Source organism: Hypomesus transpacificus, unplaced genomic scaffold (genome assembly GCF_021917145.1).
Source record: "Hypomesus transpacificus isolate Combined female unplaced genomic scaffold, fHypTra1 scaffold_503, whole genome shotgun sequence".
NCBI classification, from domain to species: domain Eukaryota; kingdom Metazoa; phylum Chordata; class Actinopteri; order Osmeriformes; family Osmeridae; genus Hypomesus; species Hypomesus transpacificus.
This window is the reverse complement of record NW_025814017.1, coordinates 1-26,153: the sequence shown is the minus strand read 5'-3', so window position 1 is coordinate 26,153 and position 26,153 is coordinate 1. Positions and strand designations below refer to the sequence as shown.

Sequence of the window (26,153 nt, the reverse complement as noted above, 5' to 3'; positions counted from 1 at the left end):
TGATGTTTTTCTCAGTGGGTGTAAGGCAAAAAAATCTCACGAGGCATATACAGGCCTACGTTTTTTAATTTATTATTATAATAAAGATTACAATGATCCAAACAATATGGACAGACGTTTTTACAAACAAGGTCACAGATGACCACACAAAAGCCCACTGATGTTCTTTTGGTAGCTGAAATGAAACTGTATGCGTACACTGAGACATTCAGACACCATCACACAGTGTGGGTGGGGACTAATATTTATCAGCTGCCTTTCTCTTTGCATTGTAAAATTGTATTTACATACAAACGCACATGCAACATGATCCCCTGGAAATGGGTGATATTGAACAGTTGTACATCATCGGTCATGTTTCCTTCCATGCTACACTACCATGTCAGATATGTTGTACAGCTAAGGCACATATCAGTGAAATATAACAATGTAGCCCATGACTTGATTTTGTTTGACTGCAGTGCAACACATCTTTTTTTTGTTTTGTTTTGTCTACTAAGATTGAAGGTAGACTTTTGTTAGTAAATAAAATAAATATTTGAAATGTTTTTACCTGTTAGTATTGTTAACACATTTGACACAGACTGTACAGTACCCAGTGAAGCCAGTAAACTGCAAAGCTGCTGCACATTCTACTGGCCAATGGCAAGCTCTTCAGTAAGGCATATTTAGAATGTAACTTCTAATTAGTGTGGGGGTTTTAATATTGGCCAAACAACCCAAACTATTCCCCTATGTTTAAAGGAAGATGGGAAACTGACCAGGGTATTAACATTAACCAAATGATGCCAATACCAATGTGCCAATTGCAGCTATTTGACTCTATGGGTTAGATGGCAAGCTTTCCAGCAAGGCATATTTAGAATGTAACTTCTTTATGACATCTGTTGAAATCGACACATACACATCTGCTTAACAGTCACAACACTGATGTGTGTGTTGGACACATTTGAGGTGGTTCAGAAGTCTATTTGGCATCACTGTAGCTCGGGGGATCTGACTGAGGTGTAGACGGAGTGAACAGGGAGGAATAAGAAGGGGGTAGCTCCAGATTTGAAGCCTCATACGGGGAAGAGTACAGGGGGCCAGTTGGGGTAGGGTTGAACATGGGGGCAGTTGGGGTGGGGTTGAACATGGGGGCAGTTGGGGTTGAGTTGTACATGGGGGCAGTTGGGGTGGAGTTGTACATGGGGGCAGTTGGGGTGGGGTTGAACATGGGGGCAGTTGGGGTTGAGTTGTACATGGGTGCAGTTGGGGTGGGGTTGAACATGGGGGCAGTTGGGGTGGGGTTGAACATGGGGGCGGTTGGGGTAGGGTTATACATGGGGGCAGTTGGGGTAGGGTTGTACACTGGACCATACGGGGTAGGGTTATACATGGGGGCAGGGGGTGGATGAATGACTTTACGTGGTGAATGAGATGTGGGGGCCAATGGGTACGGGGATTGTTGTGGTTGAGGGGGTGGTCCAAATTGAGCAAGGGTGGAGAAGTCACTGTAGATTGGGACCATAGATGGGTTGGATCCCATTGCTCCACCCATGTTAGCTTGGTAGTCAACAGGTATGAGAACCATGGGAAACTTCACCTCAGGATCTCGGTGAAAACTGATATCCAAATACACCTATAAACCAAATCGAAACAAACACAAAAATACAGTACATTAGTTATCTTTGTATGAGTTCTCTGATATATATTGATATATGGATCATGGAAATGAACTCCTAAAGACCCCCACCATTAAGTGCAACTTACTTTTAGCTTGTACTCTACTGTGATGTTGCTACAATTTAGAATGGTCAGAGTTTGGTCAGCAGGAATCTTCAAAGCCACATTAACAGTCTGTTGGGTGTTTCCGGAGATGCAGTCCCCAACCGCTTTAAAGATTGTATTCTTATTAACATTTCTGGAGCTTTGAGCCTTGAACACCACTGTCTGAGTCAGGCTGAATTTGGGTGTAAGTTCTTTTGAAGAAGAGTTGTCAATGTTGGCACGGACATGCACCACTTCACCTGCAGCAAAGGAATCATTTGAATGAATTGATGATCTGGGACATGTGAAATACAAGTCTGTATGTCATTTTAGTGGATGTTGGTACATATCCGTGATGGAACTGTGTCCGCATTCTATTTGCATGGCCCATGCAAATAAATAATAACAAGAGTTCAATGTAAACTCTGGATATGTGGAATGCGTTACCTAGTTTAAAACCCATCTTTTCGATATGGACGTCCATGTTGATTTTTCCTGAGGAGAAGGTGAAGTCCTTTTCTATTGCAAGAACCTGAGGAGACTTCAGGAGGTGTGCATGGACAACATTATTAGTAAGACTATTTACAATTTACAGAAAGTACTACAGTTCAAAGATCCACTCATCTTTATAGAATAATGATCTAAACACACAACATATGTTTTGTGTATTTAAAGACACGTTGGGGTTATTAATAGGACTATAATGTACATACCATGAGTGGGCCAGTATAATTCATGTTAGACTTGGAGACAAAGTTTAATTCCTGAGTTTCTGTGCGGTCCATCTTCCAACTTCTGCTCAGTACAGTTTCTAGCATGTGTACTACCTTCCCATGGCGACCTCGGAAGGATGATGGTATGCTTCTGTTAAAAATAATATCAAAACGGTGACAGTTGTTGTAAGTCGTTCAAGGTTTAAGGAAAACAAGTGTAAATGCCTCCAATCAGGTTGAGATTAATGTGATGATAGTTATGATCACTGTCAGTGACAATTGTCCTGATCCCTTCTCACTTTTCTACTCACCCCATGGGTATTCGGAGGCTGAACGGAAAGACATGAGCTCCACGTGGAAGCACATTCTCTGTGAAACAAACGTTATGAGGAAATATATTGCAGGCATTGCATGATTTGCTTGACAGTAAGTAATAGACTGAATTCCAACAAGCTTATCCTCATGACGAATAGACAAATAGGCCCACTGATTCTTGCTGCATGATGATGACCCCTCGCTTATTCCGTTTGCCCGGATTTAACACCTGTTTTCTTTTTCCGGTCACTGTCGAGGTAAATAGCTTACATCCGATAGTATGCTACATATTTGACTTGATAGTTTCGTATTAAAACTTAGCAGAGGCTCAATGTTGTTGTATTGGCTGTGAAAAGAACTAACACACACCCAAACTACCCATGGCATCCTATTTGGCTTCGCCTAACCTACTAGTTCCGATCCGACTTCGAAATCTATTGGCATAGGAATTAAGACATACTAACTATACAAAGTCTTATATACTCTTTGCTTGGCTACCAGTGGTAAACTTTCACACATTCTCAGTTATTTTAATACTGTTTATTTACACGGACAATTGTATTTTATAGAAATAGATTACATTTCCAGCATATTTACTGCACAGGCTATGTATGGCAAAACCCAAGATACGCCCTCATATGGTTGATTGCGTCAACAGATATTGTCCTTACCATTCGAAGTTTCTTGAATCATGAAATCTTTAAGCTTATAAAATCGTTCGTGCGAAGTATAGCTGTGGGTTTTATCATTACGTTTTTCTGTCCAACGTACATTTGCATCACATTTAGCTTTAATACAAAGGCTTTGAATCTTGGTCTCTTTTGCTAATTGTAAAGTGACTCTCCCTGTTATACAATCCCCCTCCGAGAACGTTCTCTGTTCATTAATGACATCGTAACTCAATAGTAAATCCTTTACGGACGGCATATCCAAGGGAAACAAAACTGTTGTGTAGGCTACTTCAATAACAAAAAATTGTCCAGCGCACCCAGATTCCAGTTTTTTGAGTTTCGGTTGTGGGACTGGTAGCGGACGAAATAAGAGGGACACAAGAATGTTAAAGCCTATTACTGCCACCTAGTGTCAATTAGCCAAAAACAACTGAGACTGGGAAAAAAACTGGAAAACAAATAAAAAACAATGAAAAAAATAAAATAAATTGGAGGCGTCAATTTTGGGGGGGAATCTGAAAACATGAAGTGTGAAACTATGTGAAAATATGAAAGTGAAAAATTAAAATTTATAACTCAGGCTATTCAAAATAATTCCTGAATTTAATCGACCTTGATGTGCAAACGTCTATCAAATGCTCTACTGACCCACTGACCAGTACCCTCCCGATTATTTCAATAGTGATGCCGCGGCAGAACTGTAGCCTAAACCAAACCATCAATGACATAATGCCCTGTCAATACCGCACCTGTAGTTAATAGGCCTACTTACATTTAGGGACCATAGGTTTTCCAAAGGCTCCAACAAAAAATATGAATCAGTACCAATATCAAGACACTGCATTGTGGGGCAGCAGATGTGTCTTATCTAGTCCAGGCGAAGTTGTTAGTCGGCCTATCTTTGGTTCCTATAAACGTATACGTCTACTATTAGTAGACACAAAATGTACTATTACATTTACAACCTATAACTTGCATCTGACACAATCTCCTCTCCCTCTTCAAGATGCCCATTGATTTGGTTCACTGTACCAGGTGAGGTGACCACCAGGTGGTGTAAGGGTTGATAATGGTTCTGTTGTTCCTGATCAGAGCGCAGCGCACAGTGACAGATCCAGTACATAGACTCGAGCAAGTTGACAAGAGGACGTTTTCCGTCATGAGTCGAGATAAGGTGGCATATGCTTTGCCATTGACATGAGACATATGGTGCTTTCGGTCGAACATTAACTTTAAAAAGTTATTTTCTAACCTCGTTTCGGACGCTTTCTTTAAATTTAGCTAAACATATTATACTAAACGCGCACGCATATGGTTTGCTGCTAAGTTAGTTGCGATTCTCATTAGGACATAGCTTTAGTTCAACCAAGCCAGGATGTACTATGAAGACAACGCAAATTCTCTCAAGCCACATTATGGATGTAAGTACCAAACATGGTAGGCTGTCTGTATGTTTCATATATTGTACGGCAAATAGACGTAGTCTGTTAGGAAGCGCAGGTAACAAACAAGGCGCACAGTGTGTAGCGGAATGTCAAACCAGCCACAGGTGTTCAAGCATCTTCCATACTAGAAGGCCTACATAATTATCAATGTTACGGCTTCTAAAAATTCTTAAACTGACATCGCATCTCAGGATGATTTCATTGTGTGTTGAGGTCTCCGTGGATTATGCTAGAATATAACACTAACACGGATGTTAAAATAGATGATTGGCCCATAGCCAAATTGATTAGGCTACACATTTGCTTTCAAGAAATACATATTTATTACCTTTCTGCCTGTCGAGTGCCGTGTGACAGTCTACTGTTTCACATAGTTGACAGATCAACGAACCCTTCTGTGATGTTAACCATTAACTTTGTCTATAACCTTCGTTAAGAAAAGCACACCTGACTTCAGCATGAGCTATCCCAGGAATTTGAGTCAATATATCGTTAAAATGTCTTGAATTGCAATGGTGTGCTTTCAAAGTGCAGTCTATAATCAATCGATTGCCTTTAGCTACTTCAGCAGTATGGTATTGTTTGACAAAGAGATGAATTTGGATCCAAAGTGTACATTTCCACATTTCTCAACCTTGTCAGAGTGAGAGAACGTGTTTACTGGTTTAACATGAAGCCTGCCTTTCTCCATGGGACCTAGGTATTGGTGTGTGTCTGTTTAATACATTGGAAATGGATTGTTTGTTATTGGCAGGGTTGTCTTATGGTGCTGATAAGCGCTTTTAAAACTCCAATGAGAGTCAATGCTGGCCTTATCCACCCTAAACCTCCTTACCAGGGAGTAGAGCAACGCTAAGGTTGATCCCTTCCCTAAAACATTTAAACTGCAAACCTAATTATGCTAGGGCAACCTTAGGTTATGGAGTCCTTCATTAGACATTTGCATAGTTTAACTTGATTTGTTGCTCCCTGTAGCCTAGGGTTCACTCCAATGCATCCCCCAAACAAAGGACCACGTCAACACGGAGCTCACAAATCACATTCAGCCATGCTCTGACAGCTAGTCCACCAGATTAAATATAGAGCCTCGTCCACAGCTCTGGCTGTGCGGGCCTTTCAAGAAGTACGTGTCTGTTTGGTAGTGTGGAGTGTGTCCAATGGCTGTGCTGGGGATCCCACGCCTCGGGGGTGAGTGTTTACACAGTCACGTCCTCCTCGGTCACACAGCTGGGCCAGCGGCCTTCAGGCTGACGGACACACAGCCTGGGAGCGGAGAGCCCTGAGTGTCTATGTGTCTGGAACTGTGTGTGTGTGTGTGTTTTTCAGGGACTATGTCTGTGTGTGTCAGGGATCATGTGTGTGTCAGAGACTGTTTTATGCGTGTGCGTCCTGGACTGTGTCTTTTGTGTTTGTCAGGGATTAAGCATGTGTGTGTCAGTAACTATGCATGTGTGTGTCAGGGACTATGTGTGAGGCTCGGGTATTATGTACTGTATGTGTGTGTGTGTGTGTGTGAGGAAATGTGTGTTTGTGTGTCAGGCTCAGTGTTTATGTGTGTATCGTGGACTCTGCCTGTCACAGAACATGTGTGTCGTGCTGTGTGTGTGGCAGTGAGTCTTTGAGACCTTAAGGCCTAGCCTACATCATGTCCAGCCATAATACCTGGCGAGAAGTAGAGTCGTGGTGGCGTCTGTTATATTGCTGCTGTCAGCGCTTCCTGCATGTCGCCCTGGTTGTACCCTTCCAGTGAGCGTGGGTCACTGGAGTTGGCCACAGAGTCCCTGACTCTCATATGATGGAACTGATGTGCCTTAATTAAGTCTGCGGGGATTTGTTAGCCTGGCATGGCTGGCCAGAGGGTAAACAGGCGACTCGGCACACCAGGGAAGTGGATGAAGGTTCCGCCCGTTGAACAGTGAGGCACCGTGTCAGTAAGAATCTTGTCTTTATCACGTAGCGAAGTGGACCTTCACGGAAAGAGCTGTGTCTAACAGCCCTGCTGTCCTAAGAGCTAATCTTGAAGTCAATATAGTCTAGACTAGTGAGGGAATAACAGGAGCCTATAGCTTCACCCGCGCTCCAATCACCGAGGCTTGTGCTGATCAATCAGTCTATAGTTTAGCTCTTCATTGCTGATAATGATCTGTAAGCTCACTTGGAAGCCTCGAAAAATGTTGATGTTTGTTCATTAACTCACAGACCTGGACCCCAACATACATTACACACTGCCACTCGGCCTCAAGGTATGCTGGATTCAACTCCTGGGGCTGTACCAAAACCAGGACTAGGGCTCCACTCAGCCAGAAATGAAGGGATCTAATTGGATTAAGGGGGTGGTGGAGAGCCAGGGGGAATGAACCTCATTAGTCATCTTGTAAAAGGTCAACTCTGCAGAAGTCACTCGTGAGACGGGGAACCAGATTTCTTTCCCATGCAGCATCGACCGATACGGGCCGACCCCTAGCGCTGAGATGTCGACGTACTCTGCACCTTCACCCAGGGCTAGGGGAGTCAAATACAGAAGGATAGACCCCCAGAGTTTGAGACTGGTTTGTTTGGGAGGAAGTTAGAAAGTGGTTTTGCGTGGTCCCATATCACAGGGACACTTTCCAATACATCCATAATGTTCAAAAGTGCTGGGGAACGTTGAACGTGCGTCCACAGACGCATTACTGAGCATCTGCTCAGCTTTAACCTTTGAGATAGTTCAGCCGAAACCAACATGACCCCCTATGAAGACATCCCTCCCTTCTGTTATGTTTGGAACGCGTTGAGCCACAGTCCGCGCCACAGTCGTCCGATTGCCCGACGGTCCCCGCATCCGCCCAATCAGACCACAGCATTGTTGACGCTAACCAGTTAAAACCCATCTCCTGCGATCCATCCGAACTCTTTGACAGTCATTCGCCTGGTTCCCATGCTTGCTTTCCTTTCTCCCCGCCAGCCATCCAGGATGACGAGAGGCTCTCGGCCGAGGAGATGGACGAAAGGCGCCGGCAGAACATCGCCTACGAGTACCTGTGTCACCTGGAGGAGGCCAAGCGGTAAGGCTGGGCTACACCACACAGGGCGGGGAGGAAGGGGAAGGTTTTAGGGGGGGGGGGGTTCCCTGTGTGTGTGTGTGGAGGATGAGATGGGAGGGGAAGAGAAGCTGGATGAGAATGATGGATAGGTCTGTGAGTTTGGGGGGAAACGTGTCGGGCCGACATTACCGCGCTGAACCAGTTTTTCAAACGGATTCGCGGTTTTGTTTCAGGCTGCGAGCTTGAAACTTCTCTGCTTTCACTTTGAGTCCTTATGCTCACCCGTTGCCACGTCCTGTTGTCCCCACGAATGCGCCGCGTCACCTGACAGGAAGTGTGGCCCGTTTTGGCGCGGTGTCTCTGGGACTGCCCCACCCCTTTCTGCAGCTTTCATGCACCAACGAGTAATCGCAAACCTCATCTAGCGAGCGTGCTCTATCTGTCACCATGGTTCCCTCCCTGGGGAAGTAGGGGCGCGGTGGGTGGCGAGGTCAAAGTTCACCGAGATCTCGCATGCCTCTACATCTCCGATCCCTCCGCAGCTAAAAGCCATTAAGTTAGCTTTTCTCCACTGACCAGTTTGGACTTTACTCTGTTAAAAGACCATGTCTGTAGTTTTACGACCCGGAGACTGTATAACCGTCAAGGCTATGCTTCACAGAACAGTGTCACACCATGCATTATTTGCGAGGCAGTTCTAGTGGATTCACTCCATGGCGCCTTGTTTCCGATCAGATAGTCTTTTTCGCAATTCACAGCGGCCTGTGTGATAGTTGCATCTCTCCGACGATACTGCGAGTGCTATAGGAAGTTGCCTCAGAAAGTCATGAGTCAAGTCAATGTGGTGAACCCCTTTTAGCTCCTGGTTAACCTCATACCGACCATGTTTTCAACCCCTTACCAGTACACACAATGGCCACCGACCCTCCCCCACACATACCAAACACACACATACACACACCTCACTTCCTGTGTTGTTTCCTCCTAGTACAACTCAACTTCCCGTTTCTCCTCAGCCTGTGGCCGAGCCTCTATTCTGGGAAGCCTGTCATCTGGGATTAAGATTACAGCTCTAGATTACAGCGCTAGCTACTAATAAGACTAATTCCGAGAGAGGGCATAGGATAAGGACCCACACAGCCTAACCCCGCTCTGCTCTCAGAGTCAAAAGTCAGGAAGTGTCCCTGGTAAAGGGCATGTTAGAGTACACCTCGAGAGAAACCGCTTCACAATGTTGGAGGAACGCAAATGTCTTTTTGCCTTTTTACATTGGATGTTCTCCATGATTGTACGTCTGGGACTGGTGGTAATCTGCTCCTCACACGACCCCGGTTCACTGTTCTGACTGCAGAGGCTGACTGAAGGCAGTGTGCTGGCTGAGGCGACCACAGGGGTTGCGTGTCTCAGTGCAGCGACGGGGGATGCTGGTAGCCGCATGGCGAGTGCCACCACTGATGCAGACTTTTACCCGTCATTTAGACGACACACACACACCCATCAGTTACTCTCTCTCTCTCTCTCTCTCTCTCTCTCTCTCTCACTCACTCACTCACTCACTCACTCACTCACTCACTCACTCACTCACTCACTCACACACACACACACGGTCTGTGGTTTTAACTTTGGAGACTTTGTACCTGCAGCGTTGAGTAAACAGTCAGTTTTTTTTCTTTTCAGATAGGGAATCATGTTCTGTTTTTCCCATTGATTTATTTTTCACCAGTTTCTTTTGACACGGTTCTCTATCATGCAACGATTTCCTGCTTTAGGTAGTTGAATCAGATTGCCATTATAAAACTGTGATTGCCACTAAGCAGCCTTGCTAATCGTTCAAAATCTCACAACAGGACCCGGGTTTTCCGGATTGGAGTAATTAACAGCCTCTAGTGGCACTCTGCTAAACAGTGTAACATGTTTCTTAATACAGTGCTGGTGTGGGACTGACATTTCCAGCTTCCCTGTGGCCCACATAATGGTTTGGCCTGGCTCAAGGTTTGACAATGACAGGAAGGCCTGGCAGGGGGGGGGGGGGGGTGCTGTAAACAGGGCTGCGGTGGTTGTGGACCATCAGACTGTTGCAACCCTGCCACATTGTTCAACTGCAGGAAGTGGACCTTCAGAGAGAGACCCACTTGGAGCTGTCGGGGTGTTATTTCCTGTCCTCCCCTGTCCTCACCCTCTTTTCTCAACCGCTTCTGTTCTCTTTCTTTGCCTCCCTCTTTCGCTTACTGCCCATCTAAGACCCCATCCACTTTCTCTCCTTTTGCTACATCAGCTGTTTCCAAAGCAGGCATGTGGGTGTTCTCCCTCTTGTGTCCGACCGGCCAGTTCACCCTAAAGGGTTCAGGGTCATCAGGCAGGCACTGTGACGGCATTCCGCTTACCTCACCCTTCAAACTCCTACACATTCACAACCTCCCCACTCACAAACTCCCTATTCAGAGTCCTGGTTTAGTCATCCTTTGGCGAGCTCCAGACTGGTTGGGGGCTCTCCTGTTCTCAGACGGTGTCGGCGGCCCGCTTCCAGGGCCTCCGATTAACGTCACATCGCGTCAGCGCTCAAGCGCGTCCGCCCGACACACCCGAGGAACTCGGGGACACAAACGCTCTACTCTCCCGAAGAACCTTTGTCCTTCGCTAGACGGCACCGATACCGTTTACTTTAAGACCCTCATTTGAGATTTGTGAAGACCACATTTGAGATTTGTGAAGGCTTGACAACTCTGCGTGACGGGAGCTGGATACATAAACATGGAAAAAGACCCAAAGCCCTGGGCTTTTTTCACTTAGTTCCTGAATCACAAGGTAACTGTTGATTTCCTTGGGGACTGACTGGCCATGCATATCATGTAGGCCGTTTGGGATCAGATTTCACTGTGTCTAGCTGATCCCGGTAGCTGTCCTACAAAGTCCTGATTCAGCCAAAACAGACCTGCATGTGTTTGGTTCTAAACGTCATTTTCCAGTTTCTTTTCTTTTGTTTTCTTTCATTTGTTTGCCTGGGTTAAGAGGCACGGTTATTCTTGTCACCTCCCCCATAAATATTGCTTCCCGCCCTCCCATCTTTTCTGTCTTGGTCATCCTGCTCGCATGTTCCTTTCAATGTCACAAGCCCCCTAAATGCCTGCAGCAACACAGTTGGCTGCTATACCCAGCCTTTTGTCCACGAGGCTGAATCCCACCACGACGTCAGAGGGAAGTCAAGAAATCCCATTGGTCCCCACCGTGCCCGCAGTTCTTCTGCAGGCTGTGTGGAGGACCAGGGCTGAGGACAGGAGGGAGCTCCCGATCCGTCCATGTTTCATGTCGTTCCTCTGGCCTTTTGATAGTAGAGCAGAAGCCAACATCTTGGGCCAGAGCAGCGAGGTGAGAGTCATTGTGACAATGCAGAAAGAAAAGAGAATGACATCAACCACAACAAACCCATGGCGGTGAAGTGTAGCAGAGACCGGTGTGAAGACCTGACCTGACATTACCGGCTCTCCTTCGCCGTTTGTTGTGGTTAGCCTACCGGCTCATTTGAGGAACCAAATGGGTTTGTGTTGATGGAGGGGACGGTGTGTGTTGTGTGGGTGTGTTAGTTGATTGTTGGAGCATGACGATGCATGTTTAGACAGTGTCACGTCTGCTGTGCATGTTTAGACAGTGTCACGTCTGCTGTGCCCCCCCCCCCCCCATCCTCCACAGATCTCTTATTAGCACAAACAAGGGTGTGTGTGTGGGGTGTGTTTAGACAGGAGCATGACACTCTCACAGGAGGGAAGGTCACCGAAGGTCACCCCCCCCCCCCCCCCTCCATGAAAGAGATGAAGAACAAGTGGATTGAAAGTCGCATGGTAAGGAAACGTGAGGCCAACATGCCCTTCCTACTGCTCAGAGAGGGAAACTCCATAAAGCAGGGAAAAAATGGCGTACAAACGCATAACTTGTTGACCAGGCTACTGTGAACTAGGCTAGTAGTCAATAGACCTTTTGACCACCAGGCAGAAGGAATGTCCAGACGTACAAGGACATTCCCTACCCTGATCCTGTGTCTGCCGATGGTCGTATGGTTGAGTCGTCCCTGTGTTGGATCATTCGTCCCGTGTTAATCAAGTCACCGTTTGACTTGATGAAACGCAGTGAGAAATGCATTACACCAGGACGCGGGTGCCGGCTCCCGCCATACGGTGTGAAACTGGTGCTAAATCTGAGGGCTTTCGCTTCAGTCGTCATAGCGCCCGTGTGAATCATTAGGCCTGGAAACAAACACAGCCACTTAGTCCTCCAAATAAGAAACCCCCGGTGTCTTATTAACTGCTCAAACGCTTCTCTCTGTGTCGGTCTTTCTTTACTCAGAAGCTAGCCTAGCTAGTTAGCTAGTCCCTGTCCTCTGCAAGTCTTGTGTGAATGTGAATGTTCCCTGTGTACCAGGTGTGTAAGTTGGCCTTGTACTGTAGTCCCAGAGGACAAACTCAGCCACTTGACCCCCCCCCCCCCTCTACACACACACACACACCCATACACACACGCTCGTGCACGCTGGCCTAATCCTTCAGCACTGCAAGGCAACAGGAAGGACGATGCATACAGTCATGGACACGGTTGACAATAATTCATGGCTTTTGTTCACAACATTCGCAGCATACACCACAATCCAACCGTTGAACGTGCTTTCTCTTCAGTAGCCAGCCCAGTGGCCCACTGGGCAGCCACATTATGCCTAGGCCCTGCCCTCACCCCTGTTAGTCAAGCAGACTTTCTGGAGGGTTAGGTGCTAGGTGAATTGTTAGGTGTTGGGTGTTCTTCATTCACCTTCTTAGGATTGTTGAATTGGATATGAACGCATAAACAATATAAAAAAAAGGAAAATTAATTCATAGATTATGGAACTGCCATAAAGCAGTTTAACCCGTCGACCACAACCTCATAATACGAGATCCAGATACGAGATCGAGATGTCATGCTGTTTTGTACAGCACAGGTACAGCGAAGCCAATATTGACCAGCCGAGGACCAACGTGGGCGTCCGATAACACTTGCATGCCACCGCTCTCTCGTCTCAGGCCCTGCGAGGTGATCGACAGACCAAGGTTCTGTTTGTTTGGAACCCGCCGTATCCACGGCAACCGCCTTTTGCAATTGACTGGAAAGTTAGCTCGGAGCCAAATAAAGGAGCTGGGCATCGGGTCCAAAGTTGGGGGTCTAGTTTGGGAGTGTGACCTTTTTAGTTTGAACTGATGTAACCCCCCTTTTTGAGGTACTATTCAATACAGCAAACTGTCAAAATCAACTGTGACGGATTAGAGTCAGAGCAGGAAAAGAAACCTACAGGATAGTAGCTAGCACTGAGTGTTAGCACCTCCCCCAAGAGAAGGTCAATGCTCGACGTCGAGCGATCCCTAACCCAGGTACTGTAACCCTAGAAAAATGCCTCCCGTCCTAGACCTGTCCTGAGGTCTGTGCTGCTGCCCCCCCCCCCCCCCCCCAGGTGGATGGAGGCGTGTCTGGAGGAGGACCTGCCCCCCACCACAGAGCTGGAGGAGGGGCTGAGGAACGGCGTCTACCTGGGCAAACTGGCCAAGTTCTTCGCCCCCAAGACGGTCTCCGAGAAGAGGATCTACGACCGAGACCAGGCCCGCTACAAGGTGCGTCTCGAAAACCTCCTTTTCACGGCAGGAGACTGCTCCCTGGAGCGTCGCAGTTGAAGCCGAGGGGTATAGAATCGGAGATTACTTTTTCTACTTGGTTTGTTTTTTGGTTCAACCCGCGTCTCGTCGAGGCTTCGATGGGGAACGCTGTTTCACTTCGCCGAAGCATGTTTTCCCTCAGACTCGGCCCTTGCCCCTCCCCCTCGTCTCCTCCACACCTCCATGGTGTCAGACAGGAAGCCAGTAAATCCCCCGTTTCATGGCAGACATCCCTGCTTCCTGTCGACTGCTCCTCCTGAGAGAGAGAGATAGAGAAAGGGGGTGGGGGTGGGGGAGCGGGGTGTTGGACCCATGAAGTTACAACCAGCAGCTGTTAAAATACACTTGCACACACGCGTGTGTGTGTGTGCACGCCTTGTCGCCCCATTAGACTTATTTTTCTCCTCTCTTTCTAAAAGAAAAAGGCAGTAGGTAGTGTAATGACATTTTCATCAAATGTTTTCACCACCACATCTGTTGCTGCCGCACTGTAACAAGCTTGACAGTTGCCCTCGTGATGCGAGAGTAACTTTACTGATAATTGTGTGTGTGTGTGGGTGTGTGCCAGGATCTAATACGTCTGTTTGCCTCCAGCGCACAGGCCTCCACTTCAGACACACCGACAACACAGTCCAGTGGCTCAGAGCTATGGAGTCAGTGGGCCTGCCCAAGGTAAGGCTCATGCACACACACACACCCACACACACACACGCGCACACGCACACTGTTGCCCAACACACCACTAACCTTATGGATGACAAACCCATAAATATGTATTGTTGGGTTGTTTTTACAACTGTATTCAAGTGAAATGAATGTCCTTGTCCTTTCCTGGCATTATCTTATCAGTAGCGTGTGTAAGAAAGGTGCCACACCTTTCTTATAAACGTAAAACACACACTGTTTTTGATTACTTTCACCAAGCCAGGTAAGTAAAGCACTTGGTTCCAGTGCTCCTTTGACTGTGTGTGTCTGTTGGCTGGATCTGGCCGGACTAATGCTGCTGAAATACAAAGGATGTTCCCTCGGGATTTTAACATGGCTGGGAAAATGCTACCGTACAATCATCATTGTACGGTCACTGACTGGGAGTCAGGTGGCTGAATGGTGAGGGAATCGGGCTGGTAATCTGAAGGTCACCAGTTCGATTCACGGCTGAGCCAAATGATGTTGTGTCCTTGGGCAAGGCACTTCACCCTACTCGCCTCCGGGGGAATGTCCCTGTACTTACTGTAAGTCGCTCTGGATAAGAGCGTCTGCTAAATGACTAAATGTAAATGTAAATCATCAACACCCAATTGTTACTGCAATGCAGTGGGACCTGTCTTTACCTTGTCAAATCAATGGGGACTATGTTATTGCTGTCAACGTTTTTCACACAAACCAAAACACAAAAACATGTATTGACTGCACTCAGGCGTATAAGAAATGAAGCATCAGGAATAGCAAAGACCCAAGGGCAACAATGTCACATCATGAGTTCCCAAATTCAACCCGAGTTTTCTCTCACAACTTAGATAAGCTCTCAGCACCTAAGTGACCCGAGGTTCTGTCATTGCTTGTAAGTGTGTGTGTGTGTGTGTGCGCGTGCACATAGGGGCGCATGAGCTTTCACAGGAGTTTACTACAAAAGTACCAACATTTTTAAAGACAACTCTTAATAGAATGGAGAAGTGACATAAACGCTTGCAGGGGGATTGTGGTGTCAAGATTTCAACCACTGACCTCAGTGTCAGATTTTTTTGGCTGGGGAAGAAGAGTCATTGTTTTTACATTGCTGCTGTCTAGTTAGCTAGGCCTATCGATGTACTTCCAGACAGGATGACAGAGACGGCTCTGTTCCAGCACATTGAAGACCGTCGGCAGGCTCTGAGAAAAAGAAGGTTGACTAATGCCCGCTCTGGTTTCTACTTTCAGATATTTTATCCCGAAACGACTGACGTGTATGATCGCAAAAACATGCCCAAGGTGGTGTACTGCATACACGCGCTCAGGTAAGAGAGCCAGAGAGAGAAAGAGAGAGAGTGAACTGAAAAGATTTATTGACTCGATCCGCAGCCAGAACCTTCCTCACAGTCGGGCAAACCTGCTGTATATCCATTCCTCTTTCCCCCTAGTGCTTTGGCAGAGAATCACGTCTGGCTGGCAATTCTAGGAGTCCTTGATGTATCAACATTAAACCTTGGATTACCTGCCCCATTGGCCTCAAAACTACACGTGACCCCAAAAAATTGTGTTTACAGTCCTTTTCCAAGGAAATGTGTTGCCATAGTTTGTTCAGAGCCTCTCAAACACATACAGTACATAGATACAATAAACACATAACACAACACAAGTTGTACTGGAAATAGTGCCAAGGAAGTCGTATTCAGAAAGACAACCTGAATCGAAATCAGCATGCAATGCTTTTAAGTGACCGTTTGCACCTTGAGAAATCATTTGGGATGCTTCAGTCACTTTGCTGTTACAAAACACGGTCATGCTTTCAGGACTGTACGTTAACTGTACTCGTGTATCCTCCCAGACAAACCCCGCCCCTCTTGGACAGATGGGTAACTTCCTGCCTGCTCTGAGTCATTTCCTGTCAACAGGCAGCTGCTATCTATACTGCCGGAGCGGATGATACAGCGCTGCCTGTGCTCTGTAGGGTTCCGGTATGATGTCACACTCGCAACATAGTCCCTCCACTCCATCAGGCCCCCAGAAGGAAGCCAGATGGCCCTTAGTCCCTCCACTCCATCAGGCCCCCAGAAGGAAGCCAGATGGACCTTAGTCTGAGTTTACCTTTCCCTCGCAGTGTCACTTCAGGGCTTTTTCCCCATCTCACTGTGCAGTATTCGGTTCATGGCTCTCAAATGTCCGCCCTCCCTGTTCCGAGGTGGGAAGCGAAACACCTTTAATAGCCACGTGGACTCGGCGATCTGAAAGAGGAACAGAAACGCGTTCAGCTGAACTCGAGGCGCAGAGTGTGTTTGCCTCTTACGTCGAGGCTGATATGTCCCAGAGCAGAGCCCCCGTGGGAAAGACTCACTGGTTGGCTCGGTCACACCCGGAGCAGAATCCAGGCTCTCTCTTTCCGACTCTAACACGAGCACCGTAGAGTTCAAAGTTGGCCCTGAGCCATAACAGTCGAGATGAAAGGGATAGACCGATGATGATAAATAGATGGATAGATCAGCCACTGAGTTATGGCACTGAGAAGCCCTGTGTTGTTCTCAATATAGTTTTGCAAGGTTCTGTCACAGGTTTTGCCCCTTCTGATTGGACTGTTACTCCTGTGCCTATTCGGCACTGATTTACTCATCCTCAGAGCACCAGCCAATCATCGCAGAACCTGTATCCACCCCAAGGATGCCCGCCCTGCAATGACACTCTCCTGTTTAATTTTCAAACTAGCGGCGGAAAACGAATCGGCCTCCGTTTCCAGCGTTCGGGGCCGGGCCTTCGTAGCGACAGAGCGAAACGGTTGAGGCCCTCTGATGGTCTTGTTTTCACGGCGCTCCGCAGTGTTTGGTCAGGCCCGCGAGTGGCGGCTTCCTTCCCCGGCCGAGCGCACACACGTGCTCTTCCTTCCTGGCGGGCGGGCGGACAGGGAATGGAGGGTAGCTCCGAGGAGCGTCTACACAAAGAGAACCAGGGAGGACCAACGCTGCTCTTTTGTGTTGGACCCCACGCCAAATTCCAGTCATTCCCCTTTTGTTAATCCCGGAGGAAATTCAAGGAAATGGCACCGAGCTTTGATGTTGATTTAGTGATATCGGCTGGTGCTTCTGATACGCTTTTGTGTGTGTGTGTGTGTGGGGAGTGTGAGAGGAGGAGAGGGCAGTTTTGCTCCGGTTCACAGTGGAAGTGAAATGAAGCCTCCCTGTGCGTTGAGCTCCATGGCTGAGTAACAGGGGTCAAATGTCTTCAGCCTTCTAAATTCCCTCTGTCAGCACAGCTAGCACCACCCAGAGGAGTCGCTGGTCAGAGACGCCCGTGTCCTTGTTTATGCATACACACACAAACAAACAAACACACCTAAACACGCACTGACGGGTCAAATATCAGTGTAGCATGCTGCTATGCGCTCCCCTCATTCAGAAGAACTGATGGCACGCAGCTAGCGCTATCTATAATTTACAGCCACTGTATCAGGGAGCCGGCGGGAAGATGAAAGTTTAATGCCGTTTTCCAGCCACCTGTGTGTGTGTCTGTCTGGGTGGACTTGAAACAGGTCTCCGTTTAAGAGTTTGTGCCTGAGCACGGGGCTGCCCTCTTGTGGAGATGTCAGGGCGGTTGAGGGGCTACTTCACCACGAGCGTACGGAGGAAGGTTAGCGTTTAGCATGTTGAAGCGCACGCTCGGCGTGGTGAGGCACTGTCACGGAGGGCAGGAGACGGGGTCCCTTTCACTCCGGTAGCTTGCCCCCTCTGTTGTGGGACAACACAATTCTGTGCCAACGTCCACCGTGACCCTCTGACCTCTGACCACGCACTCCTGTCCCGCTCCATTTCAGCTTATATCTGTACAAGCTGGGCATCGCACCACAGATCCAGGACCTCCTGGGAAAAGTGGCCTTTACAGGTAAGAAGCGAGCCCTCCGACAAACTCAACCAGACTCATCCACATCCAATCCCCCTCACCCCCCGCTGACATGTTCTCTCACCTCGACCCCCCCCCAGAGGAGGAGATCAACAACATGAGGAAGGAGCTGGAAAAGTACGGCATCCAGATGCCCACCTTCAGTAAGATCGGGGGCATCCTGGCCAACGAGCTCTCTGTGGACGAGGCCGCCCGTGAGTACTAGCCTAGCCGGCGTCGTAGTCCGTATGCCAACGACTGGGCAGAGGGGGCACAACTGCCAGGCAAAGTAGTAGTGGACCGATACCAATCTGTAACGGCAAAACATGCTGACCCCGTGAAGCATGGCTGTCAATGGCTATGACTTTTCATCGAATCGAAATGTGTATTTGTACGGCCATTTTTTTACGAGCGGTGTCACAGAGGGCTTCACACATGCGTTATAGAACTACACCTAAACCAACCTGTTGACTGTTGCCGAGTTTGGATTGCAATCGACCTTAAAACTGAAGCTAGCGCTAACCTCTCACAAACCTCTCACAAACCCTGCCCCGTCCCTCTCATGCCCTGCCCCTCTCATGCCCCGCCCTCCTCCAGTGCACGCCGCCGTGTTCGCCATCAACGAGGCGGTGGAGCGCGGCGAGGCTGAGGGCACCATGGGGGCCCTGAGGAACCCCAACGCCCTGCTGAGGAACACCATGGACACCCTGGCCCAGGACTACCAGGACACCCTCAGCCTGGCCAAGGCCAGGAAGGAGGACCAGGCCTCGGGCAGGGTGAGGGAGCCCACACCCCTCCTCCTGGGGGCAGGGAGGGAGGGCGGGGCTTGGATTAGGGATTGGATAGGAAGGCTGGATTAGAGGTGGATGTCGGTAGGTACAGGGTCAAGATCAAGAGTTACCTCAGAGCCTTTAGTACAACTGACTTGGGATCAGTATGTCTGGGCAAATTATTGCTACACTGGTCAGAGTGTAGTGTGAAAAATACTGAGATCTGGTTGTTGGCACTTAAGCGTTGAGCTCAGAGCTTCCCCATAACATTCCTGTAGCTGCTGCATTAGCTTAACTCCTTCTGCACCTCTGGTACCCCCCGCCCCTGTCTCTCTCTCACTCACTCACACTCACACTCACCCCTACTGGCATCCTTCCTCCTAACCTCCCATACTCATGCTGGCTTTAGGAAAACATAACTGGCACAATGCCTCTGCACCAGTCAGCACATTGTCCATTAATGTAGCTAGCGAGGCGCAATGCAGACCCCCAACAGCAAGCCAGAAAACCCTGCCGGACAAACAGGGCGCGCCGAAGCCGTCCACCTAATTGCATGCGTGTCTGTCCCTCCCTCCTGTCATCCCGCCCGTCATCCGTCCTTTCCTCCCCCAGCGCTCGTCTGTGGCGTCGGAGGAGAGGGATGTGTACGAGGAGCTGCTGACCCAGCAGGAGATCCAGGCCAGCGTGGACCTCGTCAACCGTGAGAAAACACAGACACGCACGCCCACCCTGTCCCTCCTTTAAGAGAAAGTAACTGTTGATGTTCCATCGAACAGGGAGGGATCCAATGAACTGGGATTGAATTACAATGAACGAGGAGGTAAAGGACCCTCCTTTACCCTCTGGAAATGACCCTCTTACCCTCTGTTCTCCCCCCTCCATCCCCCCGGCCTCCAGGTCAGGCAGCGGTGAGGCAGGTGAACGAGGCGGTCTCGGCCCAGGACGAGGCGTCGCTCCTGGCCGCTCTCCGTCTGCCGGCCCTGGGGCTGCTGGGGGTTCAGGAGGCCCACGCCCACTGGTACCTGGAGCACCTCTCCTCCCACCGCCAGCACAAGACCCAGGTGAGCCACCGTAGAAGGGGCGGAGGGTACAGCTCGGCGGTTAGAGCGTTTGACAACAGATCGCGGGTTCAAATCTCCCCCCGTGCTCTATATCGCATCGGGTGAAAGTATCTGTTCAATAAATGCATCCAAAGACCCGACTGTGCGGCCTTCAGACGGACGCACCAGTTGGCCGTGCGCTGCAGACGGAGCGTGGATCTCCATAGGCTGAGGCCAGGAGACTAAGGGAGATGTTTCACCCCGGTGTGTAGGACTCTGGAGGTGCCGCGACGATGGACAGGGATGAGATCCAGAGGCTGGTCAGCTCCTGTAACGACGTCGCCGAGGCCGAGACAAGAAGTGAGTCCCCGCCACCGGCACCCCGACCGCGTTTAGCCCCAGGAAATTCCCATTGTTGTCGTTGTTGTCGATTGGTTCTCCTGACCCCCGCGATGCCGTCCCCCCGCCGCTCCAGAGCAGACGGCCGTGGATGCCATCAACGCGGCCATTCGCCGCGGCAACGCCGAGGAGACGGCCGAGGAGCTGCTGAACCCCGAGGCGCGGCTGCCCATCGTGTACCAGAGCGCCGCCAACCTGTACCAGGCCGAGCTCTTCAGCCTGCAGATCCAGGGCACGCGGGTACCGCACTGACACGCGCGCATACACATGCCTCATGCCATATCTGATCCCAGCACGTACAGGTCGGTGATCTCTCCCCCCCCTCCTCCCGCCCCCCTCTCGTGTTTTCAGCAGGCCGGGCTGAGCCACGCGGAGCTGTGCGTCGCCGTGGAGATGCTGTCGGCGGTGGCGGTGCTGAACGAGGTGCTGGACACCAAGGACCCCCAGGGCGTCACCGAGCAGCTGTGCGACTCCCCCCTGGGCTTCAGCAACATGGACCAGGACAACTTGCACAGGCAAGACCCCCCCCCCCCCCCCACACACACACACACACACACACAAGACCACCCCCGCTTCCTCGCATGAGCACCGGTCACCAGCCCCCCCCCCCCACAGGGGTTGTCATGAACAGCGTTAGGGTTTTTGTCCGGTGTGTGTGTGTGTGGTCCTCTCCTTCAACGTCCTCCCTCCCTCCCCTCCCCCAGGTACGCTGACACCCTCATCAGGCTCCGAGCCGAGGCGCTGGCCCAGGGACAGGAGTTCCTCACCTGGAACGACGTCCAGAAGAGCATCGACAAGGTCAACCTCCAGGTGCACGAGGAGCACGAACGTAAGTACCGCCGGGAGACTGTAGAGGGCGCCTGCATGAAGAACTTGGCTGAACTTTGACCTCGTGTGCAAACAATGAAACCACAATTTATCGTTGGAAATCATGAGCATATCGAACTGCACAAACAATATTTCTTGAATATCCCCTCAGATATTGTTACGACATGAAAACATTTGCAAAATATATATATAAACACAAATAAAATGGATATAGTCTGTTCTAACGCCCTCGCTTCCTCCCTCTTGTTTGTCCAGGCATCATAGCCATCGCGGAGATCAACGAGGCGCTGAACTCGGGCGACCCTCTCCAGACCCTGGCCGCCCTGCTCCTCCCTACAGCCCAGCTGCAGGCCGTCAACCCCCCCACGGCCAGACACTACCACGACCTGCTGCTGAGCACCAAGCTGCAGCTCTGCAAGGTAACCCTCCTCCTCCACCATCACGCCTGCCCCCTTCAACCAGCACGCCTGGCCCTGAACCAGATCCGACCGGTTCCTGAACAAGTCTGACATGAGCCGTTTTAACATGGACCCTTTTTGGGGGGAATCTGTGTTGATGTTGGTCTTCCTTTTTCTAGTTGTTCTGGAACAAGTTCAGTCAGCAGCATACTCGTGAGGATGTTTTGGTGAAACCCTAACAATAGTGTTTGAACCCCCACCCTCCTACAGGTCTTACGCCTGGACAGAGAGGAAATGGTACTGCTTTGTGCGTGTGCAAGCATATGTGCACGTTTTTTTCGTTCATAGCCTCTGCCAATTGCTTTTCTGTAGAATGTAGACAAGAATAGACTGACTGTGAACTGTGTGTGCCTCTAGTCTGAGTGACTGTAGTCTAGACTGACTTAGTACTGTGTGTGACTGTAGTCTGTGTGACCTATAGTCTAGACTGTAAACTGTGTGTGACTGGAGTCTAGACAGACTATGTACTGTGTGGTTCTAGAGCTCTGGGGATGAGTCTTCAGTCCTGTGGTTGGACCAGATCCAAGAGGCCATACACACAGCCAATCAAAATGAAGTGGATGCTCTCTCCTGTAGGCTAAACCAAACTCTGCTTGTTGCGAACACACCCTGTCACCTCAACACACACACAAAACTCCCACAATAAGACTGCTATTGTATTTCATGATATGAACATAAATCAAACCAAATTTACATTTCTGTTGGGTTGAGAGCATCGCTCGTTTGTCTTCTTGGCGACAGTGGCCGGGGCGGTGGCGGACATCAACAGGGAGGTGGCGGAGGGGGACTCCCAGGATACCCTGCAGGCTCTGCAGGCGCCGGGCGCCGGGCTCCGAGGGGTGCTGCCGGAATGTTCCGACGCCTACCAGGGCCAACTGGCCCAGAAACAAAACCTCAACACTACCTCAGGTAACTCCCAGTCCAGCATGTCTAATAGTAATACTAACAATACCACAACTACTCCTCCTTCTCCTCCTCATAATCATCATCATAATACTAATATGCTGTATAACAACATTCTAGAGTGAATGTACTTCCTGCTGTGTGGTATATCTCTCATGCACCGTGTCTTGACGGCAGCTCTGGGAAGCAGTGAGAGCGCGTGGGTGAGACACGCGGTCAAGGACGGCCACGAGTACTTCTACAACCTGGAGAGCAGGCAGGGGACCTGGGACCAGCCGGAGGACTTCCAGCACAACAGCAGCCAGCTCAGCAGAGAGGACATCCAGGTACGGACAGAACCTCAACACATCAACACCGACACACACACACTCATACGAGGCTGGGCACAAGTCTTAGGCACCCGAGATTCTTCACATGACTATCGTCTTAAACGAGTATTTTGTATTGCATATTAGTATTTTCCTTTCATTATTTCGAAACGCATTTTTTGCTCATTGGTCGGATTATGGATCTTCCCTTAGAGCGTGATTGGCCGAGTGACAGGGGAGTACAACAGGGAACAGTTGTGGTTGGCCAACGAGGCCCTGGTGACCCAGCTCCAGGCCCGGGTTAGAGGTTGCCTGGTGAGGAGAGCCCACACACAGAGACTGGAGTATCTACGACAACAGGAACCTCGGGTGGTCAGGCTACAGGTACCGTACAGCGACGGCAGGATGCATCAGATCTAGTGCTACTGTAACTCCAACTGTTCACTGAACTTGGTGTCTCAGTTTAGGCTCCGACAGTCCCCACCAGACTGAGGATGCTGTCTTGTCCTAGATCCAGATTATTTTCTGTTCCGCAGGCTTCCTGGAAGGGCTACAAACAGAGAAAGGTGTACCAAGACAGAAAACAAGTTCTGCAGGGCAACGTCATGTCCGTGGTGAAGGTAATAAACACGACCGTGGATTATAAGATATTTTGTGTATATTTCACTGTCATTTTAAGAGTTGCGTTTCGATATGTCGTTTGTTCAGAGTCGTCTTTCTCGACATGGCAGGAATGTTCCTTTTGTGAGAAAGAAAAGGACACCACCCTGTGCACTCACTGTTTCAGATCCAGGCCCTGGTGAAGATGTGGAGAGCCAAAAGGAAATATTCCCAGAGACTGCAGTACTTCAAAGAACACGTGAGTACCCCAGACCCCCCACGGCAGCCCGAGAGCACAGCGGGTCCCACGGGACTCTTACTGTGAAGGTCTGAACCGGGGGGGCTCCTCTGAGCTGATGTGCTGATGGTTGTGTGTTCCAGGAGAAGGACGTGGTGAAGATCCAGGCCTTCCTCAAGGCTAACAAAGCCAGGCACGACTACAGGACCCTCAGTGAGTCATCAGCTCATAGACACCTGGTAGAGTGTGTGGGCTCAAGGCCTAAGCACAGGGGCCTGGGTTCGAATACAGCCATGCACCAACATTTCCTGGCTCTCTTTAGAGACCATTAGAGCCAAAATGCCTCAAAAATAGAACTGTCACTATCCCTGGTGTGTGTGTGTGTGTGTGTGTGTGTGTGTGTGTGAATCCCTAGCCGGCGCCCAGGACCCCCCCCTCTCCGTGGTGCGTAAGTTTGTCCACCTGCTGGAGCAGAGCAATCTGGACCTGCTGGAGGAGCAGGAAGTGACTCGTCTGCGGGAGGAAGTGGTCACCAAGATCCGCTCCAACCAGCAGATGGAGAAAGACCTGAACACGATGGACATTAAGATCGGTCTGCTGGTGAAGAACAGAATCACTCTGCAGGTAGCATCCAACCAAGCTAGAGATTGCATCATAGTCATAAGCACTCAATAATGTTAGCATTTTGACAGCGGCAAAAGCAATATATTTTTGGGCAAATAAAAGTCTGATAAATCATTAAGTTTAACTTGTCGGATAAAAGTACTAACTTGTGCTCCGCCCCTTCTCCTCTTTGTGTGTGTGCAGGACGTGGTGTCCCACAGTAAGAAGATGAACTCTAAGAAGAATAAGGAGGAGCTGGCTGCAGGAGACAGGCAGGGCATCAAGGGTTTGAGCAAGGGCAAGAGGAGGAAACTGGAGGCCTACCAGCACCTCTTCTACCTGCTGCAGGTGAGTCTGACGACACGCACACACACACACACACACACACACACTTACACCGACATACCTCAGCACATCATGAATGGTCCTTCTCAAACACACAGAAATGGTCTCCCCCTCAAACATCCTCACATCCATCTACAGACACACACTAACATATGTGCTCTCGCTCTCTCCCCCCCCCCCCCACCTCCATCAGACCCACCCCTTGTACCTGGCCAAGCTCATCTTCCAGATGCCCCAGAACAAGTCCACCAAGTTCATGGACACGGTGATCTTCACCCTGTACAACTACGCGTCCAACCAGAGGGAGGAGTACCTGCTGCTGAAACTCTTCAAGACCGCCCTGGAGGAAGAGATCAAGTGAGGACCGACCCCCACGACCCCAAAACATTTTCACTTCTTTCCTAAGCAAACATCGATATGCTAATGTAACGCGTGGGGTTCCGGTTGGATTCCAGTGCTCTTGGCCTAAAGCCCTCTGTGACGAGCTGAATAACAATTCCAATGGAAAACAAAGTTTGATTTGATCGTGTCATGCATGGAAAAATGTTTTTTCAAATGTGTGCTCCAGTCCAGAAGAGGGCAGGGTTGTGTCTGATCTCCTGTTCTCGTCCCCCCCCCCCAGGTCCAAGGTGGACCAGATCCAGGACATCGTGACGGGGAACCCCACGGTCATCAAGATGGTGGTGAGCTTCAACCGGGGCGCGCGGGGCCAGAACTGCCTCCGCCAGCTCCTGGCCCCCACGGTGAAGGAGATCATCGAGGACAAGGCCCTGGGCATCAACACCAACCCAGTGGACGTGTACAAGACCTGGGTCAACCAGCTGGAGACGGCTACTGGGGAGGCCAGGTAACTACCCCCACACACACACACTCACATACACACACACACACACACACACATACTCATTTTGACTGTTATATATATGTTATATATGACTATATATATATGCGCCTAGGGCCTTGTCCTATACATACACATGCGCACACTTTTTTATTTAGAGATACAATGGCATACATAGACCCACACAGACTTGCGTTTGTTTCGAAACACGTGTATTTAGACACACACACACACACCTACCCACGTGTTTAGACCCAGTAACGCCCACGCACACCACAGTGACCGTGCTCTTGCCCCCCTCCCCCCCTCCAGTAAGCTGCCCTACGAGGTGGCCCCCGACCAGGCCATGTCTCACCAGGAGGTCCGCGTCAAGCTGGAGGCCTCCCACCAGACGCTGCGCTCGGCCACCGACAAGGTCCTCAACTCCATCGTGTCGTCCCTGGACAACATCCCGTGAGTTCCAAGGGGCCGTTCACGTCCTCCGTTCCCTTTCCTCCCCCCCCCCCGTCATCCATCCTGGTCGCCATCGCTCATCAGACTCGACAGGATTGGGGTGGCCTGCAGCGAGGTTTCAGCAGAGCCTGAATGAGGTTTCCACCATCGCCTCAAGTGTAACCCAATGCTGCAGTACTCCATCTTCTCCACTAGAGAGCAATATTGTCCTTTTACTGG

The 26,153-nt window shown here is 49.6% G+C and overlaps 2 protein-coding genes across 4 annotated transcripts; one reads left to right on the top strand and one right to left on the bottom strand.

Annotated features, from left to right (window-relative positions):
• Window positions 1-481: 481 nt before the first annotated feature.
• On the bottom strand, window positions 482-3,850 carry LOC124465443 (arrestin domain-containing protein 3-like). Its single transcript, XM_047017219.1, has 6 exons — window positions 3,449-3,850; window positions 2,774-2,831; window positions 2,463-2,613; window positions 2,197-2,290; window positions 1,753-2,009; window positions 482-1,621 (listed from the first exon to the last, which is right to left on the bottom strand). Exons 1-6 carry the CDS (start codon window positions 3,702-3,704, stop codon window positions 968-970), a joined length of 1,470 nt encoding a protein of 489 aa, XP_046873175.1. The 5' UTR covers window positions 3,705-3,850; the 3' UTR covers window positions 482-967.
• On the top strand, window positions 2,234-26,147 carry iqgap2 (IQ motif containing GTPase activating protein 2). Of its 3 annotated transcripts, none has more exons than XM_047017218.1 (27): window positions 2,234-2,321; window positions 7,838-7,937; window positions 13,387-13,543; window positions 14,180-14,257; window positions 15,503-15,579; window positions 18,084-18,151; window positions 18,250-18,363; window positions 18,746-18,924; window positions 19,531-19,618; window positions 19,816-19,979; window positions 20,231-20,318; window positions 20,434-20,597; window positions 20,709-20,872; window positions 21,062-21,186; window positions 21,441-21,604; window positions 22,125-22,215; window positions 22,385-22,552; window positions 22,724-22,872; window positions 23,068-23,238; window positions 23,391-23,474; window positions 23,642-23,713; window positions 23,836-23,905; window positions 24,108-24,316; window positions 24,500-24,643; window positions 24,834-24,997; window positions 25,263-25,487; window positions 25,794-26,147. In XM_047017218.1, exons 1-27 carry the CDS (start codon window positions 2,306-2,308, stop codon window positions 25,936-25,938), a joined length of 3,438 nt encoding a protein of 1,145 aa, XP_046873174.1. In that variant the 5' UTR covers window positions 2,234-2,305; the 3' UTR covers window positions 25,939-26,147. The 3 variants fall into 3 exon arrangements, with proteins under 3 accessions (XP_046873174.1, XP_046873173.1, XP_046873172.1); XM_047017217.1 differs by lacking the exon at window positions 2,234-2,321 and adding an exon at window positions 4,550-4,869 and having other exon boundaries at window positions 20,712-20,872; XM_047017216.1 differs by lacking the exon at window positions 2,234-2,321 and adding an exon at window positions 4,550-4,869.
• Window positions 26,148-26,153: the final 6 nt, after the last annotated feature.

Coding starts and splice junctions, on each gene's coding strand:
- LOC124465443 (XM_047017219.1), bottom strand. CDS start 3,704: ATGCCGTCCGTAAAGGATTTACTATTGAGTTACGATGTCATTAATGAA. Junction 2,832..3,448: donor GATTCAAGAAACTTCGAATG/GTAAGGACAATA, acceptor TTTGTTTCACAG/AGAATGTGCTTCCACGTGGA. Junction 2,614..2,773: donor AGCCTCCGAATACCCATGGG/GTGAGTAGAAAA, acceptor TATTTTTAACAG/AAGCATACCATCATCCTTCC.
- iqgap2 (XM_047017216.1), top strand. CDS start 4,824: ATGTACTATGAAGACAACGCAAATTCTCTCAAGCCACATTATGGAT. Junction 14,258..15,502: donor AGTCAGTGGGCCTGCCCAAG/GTAAGGCTCATG, acceptor TTCTACTTTCAG/ATATTTTATCCCGAAACGAC. Junction 23,239..23,390: donor CTCGGGTGGTCAGGCTACAG/GTACCGTACAGC, acceptor TCTGTTCCGCAG/GCTTCCTGGAAGGGCTACAA.